Source organism: Chaetura pelagica, unplaced genomic scaffold (genome assembly GCF_000747805.2).
Source record: "Chaetura pelagica isolate M959 unplaced genomic scaffold, ChaPel_1.0 scaffold415, whole genome shotgun sequence".
In the NCBI taxonomy this organism is placed as follows: Eukaryota; Metazoa; Chordata; class Aves; order Apodiformes; family Apodidae; genus Chaetura; species Chaetura pelagica.
The window spans coordinates 14428-26319 of NW_009953398.1; the positions used below are offsets into that span (position 1 = coordinate 14428).

Consider the following 11892-nt stretch of genomic DNA (forward strand, 5'->3'; position numbering starts at 1 on the left):
CAGGAATCTAGCAGTGGTTTTGCATCTATTTTGTACTCAGCCACCAGTGCTGAAGAAAACAGCATTATATTTATCTACTTTGACTTTGGGGAGAAAAAACACCTAACAGAAGTCAGAGCTGATAGAAAATCCAACAAGTCTCATGCTAAAGCCTAGCTTTAAAGCCTAACTACTGCATACTAGCATGATGTTAGCTATTCACCCTTCTTTGTGTTTATGGACCTAGGGGTCATTAACAAAATTGTACTATCTACTGGCAGGTAGGACATAACTGACTTATCCACCCTGGATCTTTAGACTGGAGCACTTGTAAAAGTGGGACCCTAGCAGAGCATCAGGCTTCCCCCCCTACTGTAATCTTCACATTGAGACATCACTTGAGCTTTGGATTTCCATCAGAAAAAAAATAATAATGAAGAAACAGATTCTGGAATTGTTACACCCTAAGGAGTCAGAGACCAAGGACTGAACCCGTTGCTTCTTTGTGTGTGCATCCTATGTCCCTGGCAGCCTGGCTTTGCCAGCTAGCTCTGGTAGGATCAAGTGGGGGCCACAAGGAAAGGAGTAAAAAAACTGGAGCAGAAGTGATTAAGATCCTGAAAACCAAATCCTGAACACCGGAACCTCAAGACCCTCGGCAAGATCTCGCAGTTTGGCTTGTTTCATGAAGTCTGAGTGCCTGATACAACACCCTGGCTGGGATGCAGCCACGCTGTATCGACCAACTAGAGCGGAATAAAAGGCTGCAGCAGCAGCAGCACGGGTCTCCCAAAGAGCCAGGCTCACAGCTGCACACTTCTTTTGTTAAGGGAAGAGTCCTCTTCAGGCCAGATTTAGAACCCAGTTAAGATTCTGATGTGCAAACCATGCTGTACCACTGCTATTTCCACCAAGTTCACCGAGAGGAGTAAGCCCACTACTCATGAGCTAGAGCAAAAGTGTTGAAGAGCCTCTTGAGAAAAAGGAAAAAGAAAATAAACATCAGAACACTGTGTTGTTTTGAAAATAGGCTGAACATTTCCATGAGATAACACAAAACAAGCATAACCCAACTTCTTTCCAGAAGAGCGAGTATTAACTTGAATCTTTTAAACAACTTTTCTAAAGAGTGATCTTCTCCTCAGCAGTTTTCAGACCATGGAAAAAAACTGACACCCACTTTAAAGCTGAAACTGCTGGTCTTCCCAGACTGCATCAGAGCAGCACTAGTGCCCTCATACCAGCCTCACACTGGAAGACTCTTGCCCTCTTCATTCCCCAGGGGTGATTTTGCTGTTGTGGAGTAACGAAAAGGAACTGTCAGACTGAAGGAAAAAAAAAAGGAAAAAAAGAAATACTACTTATTAAACTGACTTGAGCTCCTTCAGAAGGCTGGGAGATCATAAAACTGCCACATCTCTGCAGCCAGAAAGATCCTGAAAAAAGCAGCTTTTAATAAAAAGTTGAAAGCCTCCCATGCCCAGCGACAACATCTAAGTAAATTTAGACTAGTTACTCATTTTAACTTCAGAATTCCATGGAGTTAAACAGCCTGGATATCCTAAATGCAGATTATGAAAAATACACATGTAAAGTAAATTCATAAACTAAGAAAAACCTGTCTGGGGCAGGCACAAAAACCAGAAGGCCTGTAAGCTTCTGTGCTTTCCTTAGACTCCAGAAGTGCTGCAGGAATTAGTGAATGAGGCTTCAGAAACCCTGCTCCCTTGGCACCCACACAATGGCTCAGTGTGCTGGAGAGCAGAGCACTCTGCCTTTTTCTACACCCATCTTTCCTTTCTGGGAAAACACAAATATCATTCCAGCTTTTCTAAGGTGACTTTACATTTTCAGGTAAGCTCCCTGCCCCACTGTTGCAGACACACTATTATTATTCTGCTGGCTTTACCACAGCAGCTTCCACTCCCGTCAGCACAACTGTCCAGCTGAGCGTTCCACATACGTCCCATCCACTTCTCTCCAAATAGCAGGGATGTCCAGAAATCCCCCAAATACTTAAATCCTGGAAGTAAGAAAGCTTAAAGATTCATAAAGTTTGGGGTTTTTTTTTAATCGATCCAACACTTAGAAAAATAACCCATTAATTAGCTTTTGTTCTGATTTATTTAAAACATTCAAAGTATTCAATTAAAAAGATGCTCACGTAAAAAAAACCCAACATATATTTATTTGCACTGAAATTGTAGATTTAAGTGACCTTGCATCAAAATCACATCATTTCTGGATTATAACACAGTCTGATGTCAGAGAGGGAAAAACCCAAACAACAGCATATTAAAAAAAACCCAACAATTAGTTGGAGCTCAGCTGATGACTGACATCTTGAACCCAGAATAAATGAGCAGCCTCTCAGCCTGTCCTGAAGGGAACTCACTTCCCAGCAAGCCAGCAGATAATCTTTCCTAGTCTTTCCTAGCAGTCCAATAATAAAAAGTTGGCCTCTTAGTTTCAGAAGTCCCCTGGAAAAACAAAAAGAGGTTTTGTTTTCTACCAGAAAATCATCCATAGCTCTTCTCCTTTTCACAGCTCCTAATTACTCCCCAGGATCCTGTCCTTCTGTCAGACCTTAATTAGCCTGACCCAGAATCCTACTAGTGAATGGGCAGGTTTTTCTCCTTCCTCCACCTCTGAAGAAATGCAATCCTTCCCCTACCCAAACTGCTTCAGCTCACCCTGACAGGCAGCACAGAAAGCAATTTGATCTAGTGGGAGGTGTCCCTGCCCATGCAGGGGGGTGGAACTAGAGAATCTTTAAGGTCCTTTCCAACCCAAACCAGTCTGTGACTCTATGATTCATGACTTCTGTGAAAGGCATGGAGAGAGATGACATTACCACAGAGGAAAACAAAGACCTCAACAACCAGCAGCAGAAAGAGAAGTTATGGGGAAGTTAAAACAGGAGCAGTGTAAGGCAGAGAATGCAAAAACTACAGAAGACAGATAGAAAGTGGTGTCTTTTAGCTCTCCTTTTAAGTCCATTACCAAAGTAGGCCAAAAAACTGCAGAAGAAAGTCAGACTTACTGAAACTGTTGTAATAAATTTGATATAAAACTCAGCTAAGCCTGAAGACAGGCTCTGATGAGGTCCTTCAGAAGACACCTGGGGCAGCAGGTAAGGTGTTGCCACTGGCACTGTCACCCCAACACAGGGCAAGTGAGAGGCTCTGGTGTCACAGGCTGTTCTGAACTTTGAAAGGAGGCTTAAAGTGCTGACTGAAGTAGTGACATGAAGCTGAAGCTGTTACTGGTAATTGCTGTGAATTAACCCAGAAGGCCAAGAGCCTCGTGTGAGCAGCCCTGGGTGCCACAGCCACCTCCTGCTTCAGGCTCAGCCACTCTCCTGTCACCCAGCACAAAAAGGGAAAAGTCAACACTCTGAACTCTGCTTCCTGAAAACACTGCTTCTGTTGGCTGCTGTAAAACAAGCAACAAGCTCATCAGAGCACTGAAACACTCAAGCTGACAACCACGAACACAGCCAGAGCTCCCCAGGAAGGGGGACCTGGTCAACACCTATTCCCAGCATCCACTTCCAAGCCACGTTTGGGTTTGGGATCCCCTACCAAGGACAAAACAATCTTTAACCACACCCTCTCATGAAGCAGGGCGTGGGTGAAGAGTTTTGTTTGTTAAAAGATAAAACCACCACGGCAGAGCCAAGCCCCGTTCCGGGCTGATCTCCTGCCTTCCCAGCTCCTCCCGCCCGCAGCAGCAACACCCCAGAGCTCCTGCCGGGCGCCGGTTTTCCCAACCTCTCCCTCAAACGACGGGAACAGAAGGGGAACCGAGCCCGGCAGCTCCGTGACATCCTTATCACGAGGGGGTGACGCGGCAGCTCGTCAGGCAGCGATAAAGGCTGTGCCTGGGGGGCCGGGGCTGCCGGGATGTCTGTCTGTCTGTCTGCCCGGGATGTCTGCCTGTCTGTCTGTCTGTCTGTGTCTGTCTGTCTGCCCGGAAAGCAGCCCCAGTCTGTCTGTCTGTCTGTGTCTGTCTGTCTGTCTGTCTGTCTGTGTCTGTCTGTCTGTCTGTCTGTCTGTGTGTGTCTGTCTGTCTGTCTGTGTCTGTCTGTCTGTCTGTCTGTCTGTGTCTGTCTGTCTGTCTGTCTGTCTGTGTGTGTCTGTCTGTCTGTCTGTGTCTGTCTGTCTGTCTGTCTGTCTGTGTCTGTCTGTCTGTCTGTCTGTCTGTGTGTGTCTGTCTGTCTGTCTGTGTCTGTCTGTCTGTCTGTCTGTCTGTGTCTGTCTGTCTGTCTGTCTGTCTGTGTGTGTCTGTCTGTCTGTCTGTGTCTGTCTGTCTGTCTGTCTGTCTGTGTCTGTCTGTCTGTCTGTCTGTCTGTGTGTGTCTGTCTGTCTGTCTGTGTCTGTCTGTCTGTCTGTCTGTCTGTGTCTGTCTGTCTGTCTGTCTGTCTGTGTGTGTCTGTCTGTCTGTCTGTGTCTGTCTGTCTGTCTGTCTGTCTGTGTCTGTCTGTCTGTCTGTCTGTCTGTGTGTGTCTGTCTGTCTGTCTGTGTCTGTCTGTCTGTCTGTCTGTCTGTGTCTGTCTGTCTGTCTGTCTGTCTGTGTGTGTCTGTCTGTCTGTCTGTGTCTGTCTGTCTGTCTGTCTGTCTGTGTCTGTCTGTCTGTCTGTCTGTCTGTGTGTGTCTGTCTGTCTGTCTGTGTCTGTCTGTCTGTCTGTCTGTCTGGCTGCGGGTCCCGGGGCCCGCCCGGGGCTGCCCAGCGCTCACACCGCCCCACGGGTGTCGGGGGGAACGCCTGGTGAAAGTGCTGGTTTAGAACTTCCCTTTCTCAGCTTCGCAGCGTGAAGTGTTGAAATCCAGAGGCACGGCTGCTTCGTCGGGGGTGACTAATGGTGAGCGGCTCGTTTCCTGGATGCTCAAGGAACTGCAGAGGCAGCACGGGTGGAATTCCAGGCTGTGTGACCACAGCACCTACATACAGAGTCCAAAGCCCAACGGAGAAACTGGGCCTGAAGTGCCTCATCCTCGTACCAACCTTCACTGCAAAGTTCTGCCTTAAGTTTCTTTATCCCTGGCCTCTGACATCTGTCAAAAGTACTGAACGCCCTTCACTCAGAGTGGTAAAAACAAGTTAATTAATGACAGGCTCAGACCACAGTTGTAGTGTTTACCCATTGAAATCGCCCAAGAAAATTAAGGCACTGCTTTTGAGCAGGGTTGGACTGGTTAGTGCCCTGTAAAACCAGCCAGGATGTGTTCCCTGAATGGCAAAGAGGGAAAATGAACCAAACAACTGTTTTCTAGATCCTCTTCCTTTCCCCCCCAGCAAGTGGGGAAAAGCACTGCCCTGGGGAACAGCTCAAGGCAGCCTCCTTATTTATGTACAAGGTGGGAGATCAGGGACAAAGCTGTGCCATGGAATCCTAGTTCTGTCTTGTTAACATTGTTGTGGCAGATGTGGAAGAGGGACAAAAAAATACACAAGAAAACCCCACTGAGGCTTCTAGAAACCACTCCCAGGGCAGGAAACCTCTCCCCAGCTGATGACATGGGAGGCTGGGAGAGTGCAAGGGGAGGCAGAGCTCTCACCTGCCCTTTTCTCACTCTCACATCTGCTGTCAGAAGGGGGTGTGGAGCACCCAGACCTTTGTTCTGATCCAGTATCAACTCCCAGGGCTCTGGCCCTGAGGCACTTCAGGGAACTTCCAGAAAATGCCAACATGCTGCTGACACTGGTTTTGCAGGATTGAAGCAATCCTGTGGAAAGCTGCTGGGACAAAATCAATGATCATTTTAGATCCACCTCAGCCCACACTGCAGGCAAACGGGGGGCAGGCCCCTACTAGAGAAACAGAAATTGGCTGAAAATCTGGGTAGAATTCTTCCCTTTTGACCAGCAAAAAAACCTGACTCCAGGGCTGCAAGGGATTTTAAGCAGCTGGACAAGACATCATGGAAGAAAGAGGGTTTCTGAGTTCCCTGGCCTGCTGTGATGAGGCACCTTCCCTGCACGACTGGTCCCCACATAACTCGGGATGGCTCAGTGATACCATTTAGTCTTGTAATTAAACTCTCTTTCCCATGACATTTCCTTCCATGACAAAATTTCATCTGCAGACAGCACGGCTAGAGAGGAGAGGGGATTTGTTGTAGTTGTTAAGTAACTGCTTTTTTTCTTTGCCTTTCCACAGAAAGGGCAGTGAGGCTCCAGGAGCAGCTCTGCAGGGGCTGCCAGGACTTGCTGGTACTTCAGTGCACCAGCCCAGGTGGGAAGCAGGGGACAGGGACCAACACACTTGGAGGCAGTTGCCCATCCTTTCCCCTGCCAGCCCCCCTGGGGGCTGCAGCATCCATCCTGCTTGTGTAGGACTCATATCCACAGAGCTTCCAAAGGAAGGAGCTGCACAACCAGCCAGCCCAGCCTCTCTCCTTAAGCTCTGCTCTGTTCTCTTAAACATAATGGCTCTGAGGTTCACTCTAAGAAGACAACCCTTATGCTAAAGATAAAGCTTGTTTTGGTGCAAGCAGAGATGAAGGAAGCAGCCTGGCATCCCTCAGCCCCAGACGAGGCTGTTTTGTGGCTCTGCTTCCACTCCTTGAATTCCACAGAGTGTAGCCAGTGGGAATGGGTATCCAACACCTTGAGAGGGGCTGGTGGGAAGCAGGGGCCAGAAAGGGCAGGCAAGGCCTCCAGACAGTGCCTCTGAGCTGCAAGAGTGTTGCACCCACGTGTCTTCATCTCAAAATAGACCCAACTGCAGCAAGTGCCAGAGACCACGTCATGACACTGGGTGGTGTGGGTTGGCTACAGAATGGAGGAAAAAAAAGGGAAAGTCTATTTAGGAAGCTATTTCCTGGTACTGTGCCTCTCCTGTGAGAGCTAGGTTTTAAAACAAACACTGTGGGCAAATAAACTCTGTCCTTCAAACCAGATGAGACATTTCACAGAAGCACAGAGACATGTCAGTAGGAAGTTTCCAGCCCAGCCACCGCCTCCCAAGCACACTCACTCAAAGCAGGGTGCTCCACCAATCTGGAGTTACCACCAGGCACTGAGATCTCATGGCCTTTCTGCAGCCTCTTTCCTTTGAGCACCCCCTGCATAGAAATTGTTTTTCTTTATATTGAGGCAAGAGTTGCCATGTTCCAACATGTCCCTGTTGCCTCTCCTCCCATCCTTCTGCACCTCTGAAGAGTCTGGCTCCACCTTCTCCATCCCTGCCGCTCCTTAACCTCTTCTAAAGCCTGAACAACCTCCCAGCCTCACCTCATAAGGCCCCTGCTCCACTTCCTAACACCTGCCAACAGCAGGAGGTACAGAAGCACCACAAAAAAACAGGCAGAAAGTGAGTTAAGAAAGCGACTGAGCAAAGTGAAGTGGTGGCAGGACCCATCCTGACAGGAACAGTGTGACAGACTTCCAGGGATGACAGTGTCACCCATGGCTACACTGGGTGCAGCCTGGGAGCACAGGTGCTGCCAGGAAGAGATGCCACGATGGGAACAACCCCAGGGGGCTGCTTCTGCAAGCTGCTGCTTTCAAGATTTGAGCAAAATACACTGTGAGGAGACAGGAAGAGCAGCACTTTGAGGTGAAGCACTGTGCAGGAGCTGGGCAAGGCTGGTCAGACCTGTGGTGCTGGGCTGGCTTCTCCAGTGGCCAGGAACACCCACCCGTGGCAAGGCAGGAGATCCCACAGCCCGAGTTTCAACCCATGTTATGTTCTGTACCACCCTGGGAGAAACAGGCTGGAAATGCAAGGTCTTCAATCTACAGCCAGCTTGGCAGCACATCACACACATTCCCCAGGGAAAGCTCAGCTGGGCTGCCCTACACAGGGAGCAGGAAACAAGCAGGGGAACACACTAGGCCAACATTGCCCAATGGGAATTTTCAGTTCCTGGCTTTGGTGCTTCCATGCTGACTCTGGGACTCCTACTTGGGAAGTCAGAGAGGAGAAGCCAAGCAGACATCAGAAATTGCCCCAGTCACACCAGATTTTCTTGCTACCTAACCACACCAACTCCCTCCCTGCTTGGAACCTCCTGAAACAACCAACAACTGGCCCAGGGAACTGAGCTAAGGAAGCAGCTGACAGAGGTGCAGAGAAGTACCCTGCAGCACCTAGGCCAGAGATGATGCTAAAAATCTGGCTTGTGGATGTGCCAGAAGTTTCCTGTGTGACCCTGGACAGGTCACTTCAGTACAGCCCTGCTGTACACAGAAGGGATGACACTGAACTGTCCCATGGATTGACTCACTTGGAGATCCTTGGATATGGAGAAAAACCATGAAAGGAACCAACACTGTGGAGGACACAGCAAGCAGAGAGAAGAGCCAAAACACACGTGTGCTCCCACCCACTGACTGCACACAGCACACAAGGTCCATGGTGTTTATAACACATGTAGTACAGACAAGGTGATCTTTCTACTGATAGAGACAAGAGAGGAGAAAGATACCAGAGAAAAGTCTACCAGGGTATTTGTGAACAGTGTTCCCAAAGGATCTCAGGATGAACTTGCTTCCACTAGGAAGGATCAACTGTTTGCTCTCGGAAAGGCCACCCAAATACTGGGCAATACAGCTTTTAGGCCAGAAAAACCACAGATGGGACAAGCTGTGATTTGCAAAGCCATCTGATTTCAGCAGCTCTGTTTGTGGCAAGTACGTGTGCTCCTTCTTCTCACCCTGATTCAGGGATCTTAGTCTTTCTTGCCCTAGGCTGAGCAGCGATGCAGAGGGACAAGAAATAACGGAGCCATTCTCCTCAGTGCCTTGTAGCCATTGGTGGCTTCCAAGCAGTCCTCTGCCCGAGGATGGGAAGAACAAGTGGAGATGGAAGCCATTCCCTCACATATCCATCTCCTTCCCCACAAGAGCTTTGGTCTGTGTCACGGAGATGGATTTCAGCTCCGAGCACCTCGGCCCCAGCAGCAGCCACACAGTGGCTCTGTGCATCCTCACTCCGTGGTTTGGATGTAAACAGGGACAGCCAGCATGGTGCAGGGGCCATCAGAGGCAGCCTGCAGTTCTGCCAGGTCCAGATTGGAGGCCATGCTGTTGGGCTGCCCAGGAACAACAAGGTCTGAGTCAGTAGCTCCCGACCCACCAACCACGATGGACAGGACGGCGTCCGATTCCTGGAATGGTTCTTTGTTAGGGCCCCCTTCGGGGGGGCTTTCCCCAGCAGCACCCTCCTTCAGCTCTGCCAGCCCCAGCTGCCTGGGGAGGGGCAGGCCTGCCTTGCGCCCCCGTCCCACCCTCTTCTTCTGGGGCTTCCTGAGCTGCAGGTCCTTGTCCTTGGGTGAGCCCAGCCGGCACTTGTGGTCCTTCATGTACTTGTGGCGTGTGAAGCCCTTGCTGCAGGTGGGGCAGCGGTACTTGTAGTTGCCGGTGTGGGAGCGCTGGTGCTCCACCATGTGGGCACGGCGGCTGAAGGACTTGTTGCAGTACTGGCACTTGTGGATCTTCATCCCTGCAGAGCACCAGAGGAGGGAAAAGCCAGGTTAGAAACCCTGCACCACAGAATCACAGAATCTTAGGGGTTGGAAGGGACCTGGAAAGGTCACCCAGTTCAACCGCCCTGCCAGAGCAGGGGCACCCAGAGCACATCACACAGGAACGTGGCCAGGGGGGTTGGAATGTCTCCAGAGAAGGAGACTCCACAGCCTCTCTGGGCAGCCTGGCCCAGGGCTCTGTCACTCTCACAGCAAAGAAGTTCTTCCTGAGATTCACATGGAACCTCCTGGCTCCAGTTTGCACCCACTGCCCCTTGTCCTGTCACTGGACATTACTGCACAAAGCCTGGCTCTGTCCTCCTGACACTGCCCTGAACAGATTTGTGCCCATGGATGAGGTGGCCCCTCAGTCTCCTCTTCTCCAAGCCCAACAGACCCAGCTCTCTCAGCCTTTCCTCAGCAGGGAGATGTTCCACTCCCTCCATCATCTCCGTGGCTCTGCCCTGGACTCCTTCAAGCAGTTCTCTGTCCTTCTGGAACTGAGGGGCCCAGAACTCGACACAATACTCCAGATGTGGCCTCACCAAGGCAGAATAGAGGGGGAGGAGAACCTCTCTTGACCTACTAACCACTCCCTTTCTAATGCACCCCAGGATGCCATTGGCCTTCTTGGCCACAAGAGCACATTGCTGGCTCATGGTCATCCTTCTGTCCACCAGGACCTCCAGGTCCCTTTCTCCTACACTGCTCTCCAGCAGGTCAGCCCCCAAACACCAGAATGCATGAGATCTGCACCGTGCCACCAGGGTGCCCGGCAGCTTCACCTCCTCTTCCAAGGAGATGGTCCCTGATGGAAGGGAGGAGACATGGTGCCAGACAAACAGAATGCCAGGCACCTGGAGTATCATCTGGTCCAACCTTTCCAGGTGATGCTGCAATTTGCAGCCAGGCAAGGGTGAGTGGCCACCCCTTGAAGGTCTGTGTTTAGGAAGGGCTAAATCAATAGTTCTTGCCTCAAGGAAGAGGATTTAAATATCACCAGAAAAAATTGCCACATAATGGTGATGAAACTGGAAAACTCTGATTTTTTCTTTCAAGTGTATTTGGTAAGTAAAAAAAGGTCACTTTTTTTTCTTCCCAAGTATGGGAAGGTACAGTCTGAACCCAACCCCCCACTGCAGGCTCAGCACCAGCCCATCTGAGCACACCCTGCAGGATGTGACAGGCACAACTGCCAGTTTTACCCCAAGAGCCAAAAGCCAGAACATTCCCTAGGACATGGGAATAAATGATTTGTCTTCATTAGGATTGGGAGCATAATTTCAGGAACACAGAGAGAGAGGAGGGAATCAAATCCCAAGAAATGTCAAACACAGCCAGTAATCCAGCTCTGCTTCTGTGTCTTGCCAGCACACCCTGCCTACAGATACTGCCTTAGAAAACTGACCAAAGCTTAGACACAGATGTAAATGTAAGCTCACTTTAACAGATTAGAAAAATCTAAAGCTACTAAGAGGTTATCAATAATTCAAGCCTGTGTCTGGGAAAGGCTGTGCCACACCTGGTGGAAGATTCTCCCACAGGACACTACAGAGCAGCTGTGTTTGCTGAGTGGTAGGGGGAGGGACACTGCAGGGAAAGCACCTGTAAGGAACCTCTTGCACTTTTCACAGGTTGCTCTCTTGTTTCTCAGGTTTACTCTTTTCTCTGGAACCTGCAGCACCCAGCAAATCCCAGCCACTCCATTCCCAACCACTGGCAGCACAGGCAGAGCTGCACTTACCCGAGTGGGACAGGATATGAGCCTTCAGCTTGTCAGGCCTGTTGAACTCCTTATTGCAGCCTGTGTGGCTTCTGTAACAAAAAGAAATGCTGGTGAGCAGCATGAATCCACTGAGCATCGATGTGTAAACAGATCCTGGACCATAAAGAGACTCACAACCCTTTTCAGCAGTCCCAGGTGGGTCCCTGTGCTGTTTCAGCCCATCTGGAGAGGAGCAAGAAACAAACAGGTTGCCACAGGGACACGTGGCTGCTGCTGCACATGGGCTGTGCCTTGCTAGGACATGCCCCAAAATCAGCAGGTTTAAGATCCCAGCTGCAGACAGAAATACTCTGGAAGCAGCTACAAGGTGGCTGGAGCAGGGAGAATCCAGTCAGCCTTGGCTATCTCAGAAGGCCCATGGCTGTGCCATGGATTTGGGAATGCACCTTATAAATCTGGGTTTCTCCAGCTCAGACATTAGTTCCTGTGTTGCTCTTCAAGACATAGCAGGGAGAGCCCATCACTTCATCAAGCTGTGCTTCAAATAATACTCCTTATCTTCCCAGTGCTCACCAGGTGCAACGCCCAAGCCTCCCCATGAAGCCAGGCCTTATTTTGGAGGCCTTGACAAACTGAGATGAAATGATATGTCCCCCACAGGATATCAGTGACAAAGAACTGGGACTAACTGGGACTCCCAGTTCCCCAGCACAC

At 49.9% G+C, this 11892-nt stretch overlaps 1 protein-coding gene across 3 annotated transcripts in view; it reads right to left on the bottom strand.

The window, feature by feature from the left end:
* Nucleotides 1–8362: 8362 nt before the first annotated feature.
* ZNF341 (zinc finger protein 341) overlaps nucleotides 8363–11892 on the bottom strand; it is an 18748-nt gene continuing 15218 nt past the window's right edge. For 2 of the 3 annotated variants that reach the window (XM_009998380.1, XM_009998378.1), the window contains exons 13-14: nucleotides 11197–11267; nucleotides 8815–9430 (exon numbers count right to left, since the gene is read on the bottom strand). In XM_009998380.1, coding sequence (XP_009996682.1) covers nucleotides 8916–9430; nucleotides 11197–11267 — 586 coding nt within the window. In that variant the 3' untranslated portion in view covers nucleotides 8815–8915. Of the gene's footprint in view, nucleotides 9431–11196; nucleotides 11268–11892 lie in introns of all 3 variants that reach the window. The other variant, XM_009998379.1, reaches the window with a different exon arrangement.